The sequence below is a fragment of the Phaseolus vulgaris genome, chromosome 3 (genome assembly GCF_000499845.2).
Source record: "Phaseolus vulgaris cultivar G19833 chromosome 3, P. vulgaris v2.0, whole genome shotgun sequence".
NCBI lineage: Eukaryota > Viridiplantae > Streptophyta > Magnoliopsida > Fabales > Fabaceae > Phaseolus > Phaseolus vulgaris.
In genome coordinates this window covers 20,670,250-20,686,752 of record NC_023757.2, presented here as the reverse complement: position 1 = coordinate 20,686,752, position 16,503 = coordinate 20,670,250, and the positions used below count along the sequence as shown (strand labels likewise).

General features: G+C 29.4%; 1 protein-coding gene across 1 annotated transcript; it reads right to left on the bottom strand.

The window, feature by feature from the left end:
- Positions 1 to 8,823: 8,823 nt before the first annotated feature.
- On the bottom strand, positions 8,824 to 9,342 carry LOC137839324 (uncharacterized). Its single transcript, XM_068648445.1, has one exon. The coding sequence runs from the start codon at positions 9,340 to 9,342 to the stop codon at positions 8,824 to 8,826; it is 519 nt and encodes a 172-aa protein (XP_068504546.1).
- Between the last annotated feature and the right edge of the window lie 7,161 nt (positions 9,343 to 16,503).

The following is a 16,503-nucleotide window of genomic DNA, read 5'->3' as shown; positions in this document are numbered from 1 at the left end:
TAATACAATTTATTTTATATTCAAAATAATTGTATCATGATTCGAATTACCACTTATGCCAACTTATGTAATTATTTTAATAATATTAATATCAACCAACTTTTACATTGACTTTTTATCTAATTAGGTTTTGATTTTCTAATTGAGATTCGGAGAACTAATCACTTGGTAGTTTAAAATTTCTGCTTTGACCTTTTGTTCATGCTTCATACATTATATATTATCTTGGTTTTAATCATATACTGCAGCTAGGGTCACTTGCTTAAGTTCAGTTTGACTGATCTTTAATTGATGGTGAGTGTAATTAATGATTTTTCGTTAATTGTACATCTTTGTAATTAAAAATGAATTAAGGTAATTATATATGTAGTTGCATGCTTTTAAATATGTAGATATGCCAGCTGATATTGACAAATTGCATGAATCCCTTTTGCGACTTAATGGAGCACTCAAGCCTAAGGACAGAGTTTAAATTCTATTTAATTATGCTCCAGTAATTAAATGATAAAAACAAAGTGACAAACACTAAAGATTGTATCTTTTCTTATACTACACTTGTCACAAACTAATCTCCATTACTTGGCTTAAAAAATTCAGAAAAAAATCAGAATCGTGTTGTAAAATCACGAGTCTAAAGCACTTAAGTGAATTGGTCATGAATAATCATTAGGAGGAGAATAATTTACATTATCTGCGGGTACCAACTTGTTGTAAAGCTTTATTGCAGAGATTGTGGCAAAGACAGTGAGAGTGTATTGCCTTACATAAAAGAATAATTAAAGAAAAACATTACTTGTTTCATTCTATTTATTTTGAATTTTTAGAGAATCGTATGGTCGTTCATTTATAAATATGAATCAAAATAAAATTTAACAAATAAAAAAGAAACGAATAGTACTTTTGTTGATACACTGTTTGTCCACTTAATGTTACTATATATAAAAGAATTGTTTGTTTTCTCATGACTATGATTGATGGTGGGGTTTTGTGTGTTGAATCAAAAGTTGCTTTTCTATATTTCAAATTCAATATGGCAGTCGCACTAATATAGTGAGAAAGCACACTATGAATTTAACATCTCTCAAGGATTCACAAAAAAAAAAACTTATTATTGCCATGAATATTCAAATGCCCATCAATGCCAAAAACTAATCATTAATCTCTAAACTTTATTAGGGGGCGTGAAATATAAATATTACATGCATTAGCAATCTTATTAGTTTGATGTTTTCTTTTCTCTTTCATGATATATCCTTTGCATCACGTGCCCGTGAAAAAAATATGATCATTGTGAAATCAGGGAATTGAATTTCTGTGATACAATAAAAGCCTTTTTTGGTGTTAATGGTTTTTGCCGGTAGAGATAATCACAAAATGTGTATATAAAGGCAAAACTTGATTTGAACTAAGAAAAAAAAAAGTGAGTGAAGCCAAATATAGTTATATGAAACTGTGTTTGCAATGATTAATGTTGTAATTAAATAGCATTACGCGACATCTAGTATTTTTACTAATACACACATCTATCAAATCAAAAATCAGTATAGTGATTTGGAGCATGGAACTTTTGATGTTAATTAGCTTGTTGTATGTGTGTATATAAATATAAATATATATAAATGTTAGGGCCTGGGGATCACTATATATGTATTTCCTGGGTTCAAAAAGCAAAGTAGCAATGAAAGACAATCATGGGCAATGATAAAGTCAATTATATGGGATTTGATATGATAACCACAAAGTGATGAACCCGTGCAAAACCCCATTATAAATATGATATAATAATGAAAGACTTTTAAGGGGCATCAACACATTAATCAATATATTATTACAGTGTTGTTTCTTGATATTTAAGCCACTTTCTTTTAAGTTTTGATTCCCAACGACCCCACATTTTTTCAGTGCATTCATCCTAGCTAGAGTTCCATTTTATTTAACATCTGCCATTTGCCTCTCTGTTTATGTTCTGTAACACCAATATCATATATGCTTCTTCATCATATATTAGCACAACCTTATAAAATATATCATATAGAACTCACAATATCAGTGCTCGAAAACCATCTCCGAGTAATTGTCTACTTCTCCAGTTTTCTGCTGCAGTTAATGTATATGCATATATATTCTGCTGCTATATATATATATATATAATCTTTCTAGAGTAATACTAATAGTGTATATGATTAATAATTTAAATGAATCTTGATATGTTGTTGAATGTGTCTATTTATATATACATGCTCTTGTCAACGCCTTCATCATATGTTAAGGAACAGGAGTTACTCATATAAATTTGTTAGAATGTGGCTTAATGCCTTATGCAGATGAAGCTTGCAAAAGTGGTGCAGTATCAGCCACAATTTTTTCTCTTCAACCAAATAAGAATAGATTCATATACACATTTGTATATTATATGCTTCACCAACACTTAGTATTTTTCTTTTCTTATAACATTATATCACATATCATACACATAACTGTTCTTTCTTTTTCTCTTTTTTTCCTTTCTAGGTGGTTGCTCATGTTGACCAAGTTTTTTCTCATAAAGAACATTATCATACAAGTTTTTTTCACACTACAAAATTATTAAATAAAAACTAATTTTAAAAATTAAAAATAATTTATTACTATATTAATTAAATTATATATTATTTTATACACTAAAAAATATATATTATTTTATCTACCAATTGTTTGTAAATAAAATTATTAACCAATTAGATATCAATATAAAAATTAATTTATAAATTTTTATTAATAATAAAATTATTTGAGATACTAATAATTTTTTAATCTATAACATAAATAAATCAATATAGTAATTAATTATTTTTTATATTTAAAATTAATTTATATTTAATAATTTTCTAGTAGTAGTGTAGAGTATTCTTTATTTTATAACAAATATTCTTTTTGTTATAAAAGATATTGGCTAATTTTTTTTTGTTTGTATAAGTTAAATATGTTAGGAAGCATAATGTGACCATTGTTTATCTGTTGAGTTGCTATGAAGTGTTCCTTTTAGAATCAAGTTTGGAGGGTTTTTTTTCTTCTGTATAAAGGTTAAAGGTTGTAACATCATTTAGTTTTAAATTATTCATTGTTCATAAAAAAATATAATAAATATCTTTCTTTTTACATATTTTTGGGCCTTGAACTTGTTCAATTTTTTTTTCAATTTAAACCTTCTTCCATAAACATTGAATACAATGGAATATTTGTAAATTATTAGAAAAAAAATTCTATTAATTAAATGTTTTTAGGTTTTTTAAAAATAAAAACTTTATACAACTGTAATTTATATTTTAAATATTATCAATAATTTTTTTCAACATATCAATTAATACTTATGCAATGTAGGACATATTTGTCAATATTAATTACAAAAATGCATCTAATCATTAATAAAATGGAAAATTGTTTATGGGTAACAATATGCAAATAAAGAATTTGGGTCAAACCCAATTATTTCCTCCTTGAATATTTGCATTCTATCAACCACAAACATCCTTCAAATCTCCAAAATCTTCAAATTAATAATCTCCACCATCTTTAAAATCACAATCAAAATCATCATACAAATCTTCAGATCAATTTTTGGAGCATATAAGTAAGATATTGACTTGAGTATTAAAAAGTCTTTCTAACACACCTTTGTAGCACCACCATAATGAGACATGCCACCCCATCCTACTCTATATGTATTGTGACCAGAGGCAGAGATCCCACTCACAAACAAGACTGTATGTATCCTGAATCAGAGTTATATATACCTATTGTTTATAAATATATAACTTCAATATATAAGAAAAAAAATACAAATTTATTACTTTAAAGTTTTGGATGAAAGATGATGTGATGTTTTTGTGATCTTTGTTATTTTGATCTTCTCATATTATTTTTTCTTAAATAAAAAACTAAATTTAATAATTAAATTTTCTCCCTATACTTCCCTCAATGACCAATAACACTGTAGCACAGTGAATTTGAATTTTTTTTTCAATCTTTATAGAATTTATTTTTAAAACATCTGTTATTTTGTAATTATTTAAATGATAATTATTAAATAACTTAACAAATCTATGGATAATTTTGAAAAATAGTTCATCTTAAAGAACGTAATGTTTTATTCCAGAAGATGGGTAAATCAAATAGAAAAAAAGAAGATAAAACAAGTTAGCAATGAAGCTACAAACATTTAATTAGACACCCATTATGTTAAATGAACTTCTGAGCAATTCACCTTCGTGTAGGTTGCCGAAACATTTTCTAAATTCTCTCACCAAGAGTAATTTAATTTCATCTCCTTTAGTTTTTTCTTTTACACAATTAACAAAAGAAGATGTACTTCTAATAGTCCTCTTTCCTTTAACCCATCAGCCATTAAATTATTATCACGCAGGAGTTTGGAAATAACTTGGGTTAAATGAGATAATATGAGCACAAATTTAAGGATAGGAGGTTGGAAATAAAGGATTTAAAATGGTTCAAGATGATTTTATTAGAGAAATGGAAGTGGAGATTAGGAGGGGAAGATGACGGTTTATGGAAACATAGGCGCTCTCGCGACTATGTATCCACATTTTTTTATTTTTATCATTTATATATATATATATGTTTAATATTAAATTTCAAATAAAAATGTTATTATTTGCACACTTATATTAATAATATAAATTTATAGTACATGAATAAAAAATATCATTATCATCATCATTATGTACAATCATTATACCTTGGTGTCAATTGACTTAATCAATGCGAGTGATTGATCATCCTTCTAAGTGTTCCATTGTTTACAAATTTTATTTCCTACGAAAGAATGTCAATTATGAATAAATTGCAAAATACACACAGACACACATACATATATATATATATGCAATATACATATATTAATAAATACTTGTTTGTGTAGATAAATGTGTAAATGCTTTGTGTTGATATCTCCATTCAACTGGAAGGGCTCCTTGTATATTATGTTGCCTTTAATATATATAAGAAATAGTGTAAGCAGAATAATCACATATATTATCTTTATGTGTCACATATAATTAAAACGAACAATACTTGATTTTGCGATAACAAAATATGTTTATAAACAACATTTTTGCTAAAATTTCCTTCTTCTCCTTCAAGGTGTCCTTTAATAAGAATTTTTGTTGAAGTTTGAGAAACACCTCTTGATAATGCAACATATAATTGACCATGACTAAAAACGTGTCGTGGAAGGTAAATTCCAACATTAGGTATAGTTTGCCCCTGTGATTTATTTATAGTAATGACAAAACTTAATTTCACAGGAAATTATTTCCTAATAAGCACAAATGTGAGACTTGTACTTTCTATTGTTTTATGTTTAATTCTTGGTAAGAAAAAAAAATTTCCAACATGTTGACCTGTCAAGTTTTCAACATCCAACATGTTCATGTAGAACCCACGACACAATAATCTCGTCCCATTACATAACCCAGATTTATGGTCTCTGTTTCACAACAACATTAATGGTGCACCTTTTTTAAGCTTTAAAATATGTGGTGGCAAGCCACTTGGAGCAATGGAGTTCAAGTACTCTTGTTGGTATAGATTATGTGACACAATAAATTATGTTGTTCTCCAAGAAAATGATTGATAATCATGTTATTAAGTATTTCAACATCTTCATTTTTTGGAGTCAATATGGCTCTCTGAACCATATAAGATGCATCCCATGTATGAAATTGCAATTGGGGAAAGGTTTCTTGTATAAGTTTTTGTATTGAACTCTCTCCTTCCCATGGTATTGCTAGTCCATGGGGTATTTTCACCATATCATCAAGAATTGTAGGTTCAATCCCATCTCCGATGGACATGAGGTATTTTGCAAAATTGTGATCTTGTAATGACTGCATGTTTTGTTGTAAATGCAATACCTTTATGTTACTCCATAAAGAAGACTTGACAATACACGCAGAAATCATTTGTGCCTTTGTACCCTTTTGAACAACTGGTAGTACCTAGCGAAAATCTCATCCTAATATCATCAATTCCCCCCCCCCCTATTATTGCTGATAAAAAAAAATCACTTTCCCCCTAAATGGAGCATCACAATCTAGAATGTCCTTTAATGATCTATCTAATGCCTCTAAAGCATATCTATTAATCATGGGTGCTTCATCCCAAATAATTGTTGTTGTTTGTCTTAGTAGCTTTGCAAGATCAATTTGTTTGCTTATTGAACAAACCAACTTCTACATTAATAGGTATCTTAAATTGAGAATGTGCAGTTCGACCACCAGGTAATAATGTTACAGCTATACCAGAGGAGGTTGTCGCTAAAATAATTTTTCCTTTACTTTTATAATATGCAATTAATGTACGGTAAATGAATGTTTTACCGGTTCCTCTTGGTCCATCCACAAAAAAATACTTGACTTTGCTTACGATGTATTACATCTAAAATGGTATTGAAAGAGATCAACTAATCAATATTCAATCTCTGTACATTGTCAACATCTTCATTAGGTATTTGTATTGATAACTCTTCTTGTATAATTCTTGGTACTAAAGTATTTTCAAATGCATCAAATGTTAATGTTGGTAAATCAAAATCATTGATTGTTTTACCATGTTGAATAAGAAGATCATTTAAATCCCTCAATAGCATATTAACGTTGATGCCCATAGAAGTGTTTGTTAAAGTATAATCTTCTACCGTAAAGATATAAAACTCATTCCAGAGACTTCGAACATCAGTTGGTTCACAAAAATTAATATGGTCACAAACAATCTCCTTAAAGCATAAGGCATTTGTAAACTTGATGCTTCGACTAAGCATTCATGAATACTATTATCGCTTTCTAAAAATCCCCACTTTTCAGCTGCTTTTTTAAATGTGGGGAAATATGTTTCATTTGGTGATAATAGGTATTCCCAACTGGTTGGCCCTCTTATATGGGATAACAAAATACGCAAGAAGAACTTTTCTCCTTCTGAAGGAGATACAGTATAAATTCGACCAATAACTTTCTTCCTTAACCTTCTTGGGTACCATTCCTTTTGTTTGTTGTGCCAACAATAATGTTGTGGAATTTCATACAAGTTTTAATTATTAATCTTGGGTACAAAATCTCCTCCTTATATCATTACTTCCCCCCCCCCCTATTATTGCTGATAAAAAAAAATCACTTTCCCCCTAAATGGAGCATCACAATCTAGAATGTCCTTTAATGATCTATCTAATGCCTCTAAAGCATATCTATTAATCATGGGTGCTTCATCCCAAATAATTTTTGTTGTTTGTCTTAGTAGCTTTGCAAGATCAATTTGTTTGCTTATTGAACAAACCAACTTCTACATTAATAGGTATCTTAAATTGAGAATGTGCAGTTCGACCACCAGGTAATAATGTTACAGCTATACCAGAGGAGGTTGTCGCTAAAATAATTTTTCCTTTACTTTTATAATATGCAATTAATGTACGGTAAATGAATGTTTTACCGGTTCCTCTTGGTCCATCCACAAAAAATACTTGACTTTGCTTACGATGTATTACATCTAAAATGGTATTGAAAGAGGTCAACTGATCAATATTCAATCTTTGTACATTGTCAACATCTTCATTAGGTATTTGTATTGATAACTCTTCTTGTATAATTCTTGGTACTAAAGTATTTTCAAATGCATCAAATGTTAATGTTGGTAAATCAAAATCATTGATTGTTTTACCATGTTGAATAAGAAGATCATTTAAATCCCTCAATAGCATATTAACGTTGATGCCCATAGAAGTGTTTGTTGAAGTATAATCTTCTACCGTAAAGATATAAAACTCATTCCAGAGACTTCGAACATCAGTTGGTTCACAAAAATTAATATGGTCACAAACAATCTCCTTAAAGCATAAGGCATTTGTAAACTTGATGCTTCAACTAAGCATTCATGAATACTATTATCGCTTTCTAAAAATCCCCATTTTTCAGCTGCTTTTTTAAATGTGGGGCAATATGTTTCATTTGGTGATAATAGGTATTCCCAACTGGTTGGCCCTCTTATATGGGATAACAAAATACGCAAGAAGAACTTTTCTCCTTCTGAAGGAGATACAGTATAAATTCGACTAATAACTTTCTTCCTTGACCTTCTTGGGTACCGTTCCTTTTGTTTGTTGTGCCAACAATAATGTTGTGGAATTTCTCTATACAAATAACTTCTAAAATGTGGATCTCGATAATTTAGTGCAAAGAATTGTGTGAGTATGGTTTTGGAGTTATTGTCATCATTTAATACATCACTTATGTTCTGATGTTTATAGAAGCGCACCTGAAATAGAAAGTAAAAAACAAAGATGATGAATTGAAATATTGCACCACTTTGATCTCTTTGTCTTCTCTCTCTAGAATTACAGAAGGACAAATAGATAAAATAAGAACCAACAAAGAAAGTTTCAAGATTTGAGGTGCAACTTCAGTTTACATGAATTTATACTAGACAATATTATACTATACAATAAGAAAACATTTATTTCTTTTATAGAAAAATAAAAAAGAAGCGCACCTGATGACGATTTGGTAAATGAATTTGTAATCTTTCTACACTTGGATTCATTCGATAAAGTGTAAATCTGAATATTTTCCATAAAGCCTCCGGAGCTCAAATCCATCTAGCATCAATATATTGTTGGACTTCATCTACAATTGATCCTCTACGAACCTCCATTGCTACTCGATCTGGACCTTTGTACACATACTTGTATAAATATTTAATACTTTTGATGCTACTCCACACCTCAACATTTATATGACAATCATATTTTAACAACAACCAAGGGTTTTAAGGAACCCCTCATCTGTTGTCAACATTTGCATTTCTATTTATAGATACTGATGCATTGAAACGCCTCTTGTATTGTGGATATGAAGCATTACCTTGACGTGTTTCTTCCAAGAACTCTTTAGGATACTTTTTCTTACATTGATTGTGCTTCATACATGGTGATCTTGGATTAAGAGTTCTGCAAGGCCCGTGTATCATGTGTTTCAGTACATCTTCGTGCAATTGTGGCTCTTCTTCACTTTTTGGTATTTCTGCTCTAACAATGCTATCATAATCTTCTGGATCACGTAATTTATCATTATCTTGTAAGATAAGTAACATATGTACATGGGGTAGTCCATGTTTTTGAAATTCAGTCACATACATGTAACTTTTAACTTTTCCAAGAAGTCCTTTATCAATAACATCTTCCTTCAATTGTTCAAATTTTGCTCGAAATATTCTTGTGACCAAGTCAGGACGATCTTGTGGAGTTTGAAAATTTTTAAGTTCTGATAAAATTTCACTCCAAGAAGGATTGCATGTCATTGTAAGAAAAATATTGGTTTACCATCATGAGCAACAATTGTCATGCCATCTTCATATCGTTGTGTCAAGTCTCGACGACTACCAATAAATGATGGGAGGTAGGAAATAAAGGATTTAAAATGGTTCAAGATGATTTTATTAGAGAAATGGAAGTGGAGATTAGGAGGGGAGGATGACGGTTTATGGAAACATATCTCAGAGTTTAAATATGGTTTTTAGAAAGGACTATTAATACTATTAATATTACAAATAATAGAAATAATAATGATATTTTAATTAATATTATTAATATTAATAAAAAAATTAATATTATTAATATTAATAAATAAAAATTAATATTATTAATATTAATAAAAAAAATTAATATTATTAATATAAATCCATGTGTAAGAAGGTAATTTACCTACGAACAATGTGTTCGTGTGTAATAGAAACAGTAGTTACCTACTAACTCTAGTCTGTAGGTAATGGAAAAAGTAATTACCTACCAACTCGAGTCCATGGGTAATGGAAATAGTAGTTACCTACCAACTCTAGTTCGTGGGTAATGGAAACTGTAACTACTTACCAACTCCAGTCCGTGGATAAATCCAACATATTTATAAAAAAAAAAAATTATTATTTAAATTTAATTATTATTTCAAAATTATTATTTATTAATATTACATCTTGTTGTGATTATTATTTATAATTATTATTATTCATGTTACCAACATTATTAATATTATTAATGTCATCAATATTATTAATAATAATAATATTATTATTAATAATATTATTAATTTTATAATGTTAATAGTATGTATATCTATTAGTTATGATTATTATTTATAATTATTATTTATTATTATTTTTTTTGAATATTAGTTATGATTTTATAATTAATCATATTGTAATAATATTTTAAATATTATGTATATAATTATTATGATTAATATTATTTATATTACTAAAACTTTTAAAATTATTAAGATTATTTATATTCTTAATATTTTTAATAAAAATATTTATATTAATAATTAGTAATATTATTGGATTTATTTTAGATATAGATTCATGGTAAAAAAATTTATATAATGTAAAATTTACCTACATATAGAGATTTGTGGGTAATATAATATGTAGGTAAAGTTGAATTTACCTGCGAAGCTAGGATACACATCTTAAATGGCATGTCCGATACTCGTATTGGACACCAACACTCGTATGACACCTGTAGGACACGTATCTGTGAAGTGTCCAATTCAAAAGGTATTTGTTAGATTTCTAACAATTCTAATACGGTTCTAACACAATTTTAAAAAGGAAAAATACATTAATTTTCTAAAAATTCAAACTTTATTGTATAAATTGTTATTATGATTACAAAAATAAGAAACAAATTCTTGTGAATCAGTCATGAAAAACATCTTTCTGCTCCAAAAAATAATCTGGAACATACTTGTGCACGTAAATCTTTATTGTCAATTTATATAATTCATAATTATATAATATATATAGATTTGTGTCCCCGTGTCCTACATTTTAGAAATTTTACGTATCTCTGTGCCGTGTTTGTGTCCGTATCGTATCAGTGTTCATATAGTGTCTGTGCTACAAAGGTAGATAATATTGAGTTTACTTACGGATTCATATCAGTAGATAATATTCGTAGGTAAAACTGAATTTACCTATAGATTCAAGTTCGTGGCTAAAAATTCGTCGGTAAATTTGATTTTTTTTTTGTAGTGAGATATTAGGAAGTGTTGTGGAGGAGAAAACAATAATTTGTTCAATAATAATAGAGGTTGGAAAATTGGAAATAGGACTAAAGCAAGGTTTTGGACTGATAATCGGCTTGGACATAAGCCTTTAAAGGAGAAGTTCCCAAGTATATTTCAAAACTCGGAAATTAAATGTGGTACTTTGAACCAATTTTGGAATTTGGAGTGAGAATCATTGGCAAGTTAATATGGAGAAGAGAGTGATTTGTATGGGAGCAGAAAAAGGTTGTAGCATTCATGACCGATTTAGAGAGTTTTTCCTTGACTAATTAAGGGTTAGATGAATGGATGCAGAAAGATGGTAATACTAAAACATATGCGGTAAAATCAGCTTACTCAAAGTTATTACCTCTAACAATCATTGACCTAGGGTTTTTCTTTGAAGAGTTTTGGAGATCAAAAGCCTTACCCTTCACCCACTTCTTCACTTGGAGGTTAATCATAGGTAACATTGTTACTGCTGATAATCTGCAGGCTAGGAGTATAAATATAGGTGAAAGAATATGTTTGTTATGAAGAATGCACCAAGAGAACATAAGTCACTCATTCTTTAAATGTGATTTATGGGTTGGAAGGGCTTAAGTTCACCATAACTGCCCAAACCAACAATTTTTCAGTATGATATCAGTAGGGTTAGGAAAAAAGAAAATGAGATTTGGAGATGTGAGTGGATAGCGGTAATATGGGGTATATGGAACCATAGGAACAATGTCAATTTTAGAGGTAATGTAGTGGATGTAGAGGAGATTTTTACAGTGGCACAAATGAAGGCATGAGTGTGGATTAAAACATAAATACTTAAATATATTTTTTTCATACACGGAAGGGTGTCTTCACCCAATTGAAATTTTGAAATTTGTTACGTAATGTCTTTCCTTGCAGCATTTTTTATCTTTTGCAAATGCGCTACTTGTCCTTGTGAGGTTCTCAGAGTTATAGGTCCCACAGTTCAAGATGTTAATGCTCATTTTTTCTCATTATGTGTCCTGGGACTGGAGGACAACAACTTTCTTTTGTACCACTTTAAGATGAGAATGAATCTTGGATTATCATGTATACTATCATGGATCATGGACTATATATATTTTTATTGGGTATGTACTGAGGTGTTTTATTAAAGAAATTATCTAAATTGTAAGGAATGCAAATTTTGTAATGTTACAAGGATTTATTTTGTCTATATTATGTCTGTAGGAGAGAGCACGAGAAATATATGTTTTTTTGGTTGGTTGTGGTGCTCTTGTTGAGGATAGATAAAACATGTAGGATATTCTATTTTTTGCTATAAGTTTTTGTATACGGGTTGAAGTACCCTTAGTACTATCATTCATTTCATTTTTTATTGCTGATAAAAAAATGTAAATAAAGATATTTAATTTTAAAAAGTTAAACAACTAATATTATATAATTAAATATCAAATAAATTATAGGAATGTGTGAGAAAGATTTATTGAAATATGTGAGTGATGTGATGGTTGTAAGTGTATTTCAAATTATTTTTAAAGGTGTAAAATGTAAGATTACAAATTTACCATTGTGTATAAAAAAATTGAAAAATGAAATGAGTTATTTTTTTACATTTTAGTTAATTAAAATAATGTAAAGTTGCAATTATAAATAAAAAACAAAATAATGTAAAATGAAAATAAATTAATTAAATTAAATATTTAAAATATTTTTGTGTTATATTAAAATATATTTTATTATTCCTTTTATTAATTAATATTATTTAATTCCATTAATAATATAATTAAATATTTTTGTTAGTTAAATTTATGTATTAAGATAATATTATTTATGACTATTTCATTTATATTATATATATATATTATTTATATTAGAATATTAATATTAATGATAATTTTCATTATTATTATTATAAAAAATTTAATATATTTTAAAAGTAAATGAGTATTTAAAATTTGGCTAAAAAAATTTTTGTGTATGTTTAAAATTTAAAAATACTATGATATATGAATTAATAAAAAATATATTTTATGTATGGTGTATTATTCTTTATTTGAATTTGTATGGTATAAAATAATGAAAAAAAACAAAATATTAGATATTTATTATACGAATAAGGTTGTCGTGCACTGAAGTTCATTTCAATGATTAATATCACTCATTAATTCTTTTGGAATTGTAGGCCTTAAATAAGAGGGGGTGAATTGTTTATAAACATTTTTCGCAAATGTTGAAGGTAGAGTGAAGTTCAATGAACAATCAAAGAACAAGAAACCAAATCAGCCAACAAATAAAATTGTTTTAAGTTGATTCCAAAAAATCAACCGGTTGTTTATGCGATTCAACCGGTTGTTTTTATTAGCAGTGAATAAAAAACAAGCTAAAACAGATTTAAATGAGATAAGGGATAGAAAGATCACACATCAAATTTATACTGGGTCACTCTTAACCAAGAGCTATATCCATTTCCTAGAAACCTCTGAGCAATCCACTAAGCAATAAAAAAAACCTTGATTACAAACCACACACCAAAGAGGTGATCTTGAATCCTTCAAGTACACACACCTCCTTTGGCTAACAACACACCACATATCAGAACACCTTCTAGACCTGCACACACCAGTCTTTACAGAATTACAGAGATCAAGAGAGAAAAGGAATGATCACAACTGATACAATCAAAAGATTGAATTGAAAAATACAAAGCAATCCTATTCCACTCTTTAAAAGAATCCAAAGCTTAAAGCAATCTTGGAGAAAATTGATTTTATAGGTATAATTTGATTTCATAACATTTAGGAGCGTATAATAGATTATTTATACTCCAAAAAGTTGTTAAAAACATTTAATGCAAGAGCCAAATCAGTTTTGAATCATTTAAGACAAATTTAACATACTTAACAAATTCTGTTAAAGATTTTCAAAAATCAATCGGTTGATTTCTCGAAACAAACGGTTGAAATGATTTGACAGCAAAGTCAAACAAAGTCAAGCTTTTCAAATCCTTTTCAAAAACCACTAAGTGTAAACTGATTGAAACGATAAAACAACTGGTTGTTTTTCCACTTCCTTAGAAAACATTTTTTTTCAAAAGATCTTGACTAAAATAGGTTTGGATCATAACAAATAGTGGATTTACAAATTCAAACTACCCAGAACACACACACAAGCAACACCTAGGCCTTGAAGCAATCCTCATAGATTTGGAGACAACAAAGCTCATCTTTAACAATCTCCCCTTATTTGATGATCTATTTGAATTTGAAAGTACCTACAAAATAGACAAAATGAATGTACAAGGGAGCAATCATATCTAGGTTCCTCTTGCACCAATGAACCAGTTTTCACCATGTGATTTTTATAAAGAAAACCAGCAAAATTAGTGTGAAAAAACGTGTGAATGAGGTGTACAATCAGAGTTTTATGCAGCAGCATACTAAACAGATTTAAACCATATGTATCAGCATACAAACCACATTAAAACCAGATAATTCTCCCCCTATTTGTCTTCACAAATAGAGTAGAAGAACAAATTATAAACATAATTAAGCAAGATTTTTAGAATAAAAAATACCCAATTCATTTCTTATAAAGAAAAACATCTCCTTAGGCAGTGGCTTCGTGAATATGTCTGCAAGTTGTCTTCTAGTTTCAATAAACTGAACTTCACAATCCCCATTGCTCACATGATCTCTTATAAAATGGTGGCGAATCTCAATGTGTTTTGTCCTTGAATGTTGAATCTGATTTTTGGTAAGATTTATAGGACTTGTGTTATCACAAAGCAAAGGCACCTTGTTGATCTTCAACCCAAAGTCCTCTAGTTGTTGTTTGATCCAAAAAATTTGAGCACAACAGCTTCCAATAGCTATGTATTCAGCTTCAGCAGTGGAAAGAGCCACATAAGCTTGCTTCTTGTTATACCAAGATATGAGACTTGAACTAAGAAGATGACAAGTCTCACTTGTGCTTTTTTTATCTAGCTTGTACCCTGCAAAATCATAATCAGAATAGCCAACTAAGTGTATAGGAGAGTGAGAGGGATACTATAAACCAACAGTGGTTGTGCCCTTGAGATACTTCAGAATTTGTTTTGCAGCTTTAAAATGAGATTCTTTTGGATTGGATTGAAATCTAGCACAAAGACAAACTACAAACATGATGTCTGGCCTGCTGGTAGTGAGATAAAGCAAAGAGCCAATCAATCCTCTGAATTTTGTTTGATCTACTGTCATTCCAGCTAAGTCAACATCCATATAACAGCTTGTAGACATTGGTGTGGACGCCTCTTTACTGTTTTCCATTTCAGACTTCTTAAGAATCTCTTTGCAATACTTGGTTTGATTGCTTGACTTGCAGCCCTAAGAAGAAGGATAACTCCCCCATCAAGAGGAAATTGCTAAGTCTCTCATACCACTATCTTGGAGCTTGTTTGAGTCTATACAAAGCCTTCTTCAGCTTGTAAACATGATTGGGATTTTGATGATCCTCAAAACCGAGTGGTTGTGAGACATAAACCTCCTTATTGATGAACCCATTTAAAAAGACATTCTTCACATCCATTTGGAACAGTTTGAAACCACTCATGCAGGCAAAGGCAAGCAGCAGTCTCACAGCTTTAAATCTGGCCATAGGTGCAAAGGTTTCATCATAGTCTATGCCTTCCTCTTGATTGTAACCTTGGACAACCAACCTAGCTTTGTTTCTTGTAATCACTCCAACTTCATCTAGTTTGTTTCTGAATACCCATTTGGTTCCCATTATATTCATGATGTCAGCTTTAGGAACCAGAGTCCACACTTCATTTATGCTGAATTGATTTAGCTCTTCCTGCATAGTAGCAATCCAGCTTTCATCCTTGAGTGTTTCACTTACAGAATTGGCTTCAATGTGAGACACAAATGCCATATGTTTGTAATAATTAGAGGTATATGTTCTAGTAGAAACTCCCTTGTCAATTTTCCCAATAATATTTTCCATAGAAAGATCTTTAGGAATCCTCCATTCTTTTGAAGATCACTCTATTGCAGAAATTCAACCGGTTGATTCGCAGATTCAATCAGTTATTTTTTTGGACAGGCTTCCAACTTTTCAATAGAGATTTTTTGTTTATCCTCCTCTGCAAAATTCTTCCTAGATTCTTGTTCTACATGATTACACTCATAAAAAACAATGTGAACAGACTTTTCAACAGTCATAAGCCTCTTGTTATACACCCTATATGCATGGCTAGTTAATGAATATCCAAGAAATATACCATTATCCGCTTTTTCATCAAACTTGCTAAGGTTTTCCTTACCATTATTCAAGATGTAACACTTGCAGTCAAACACTTTTAGATGACCAATGTTAGGTTTTCTCCCATTAAACAGTTCATAAAGAGTTTTCTTCAAAATTGGTATAATTAGGACCCGGTTCATCACATAGCAAG

What these genes read in the sequence shown, in the direction of transcription:
- LOC137839324 (XM_068648445.1), bottom strand. Translation starts at nt 9,342, where the DNA reads ATGACATGCAATCCTTCTTGGAGTGAAATTTTATCAGAACTTAAAAAT.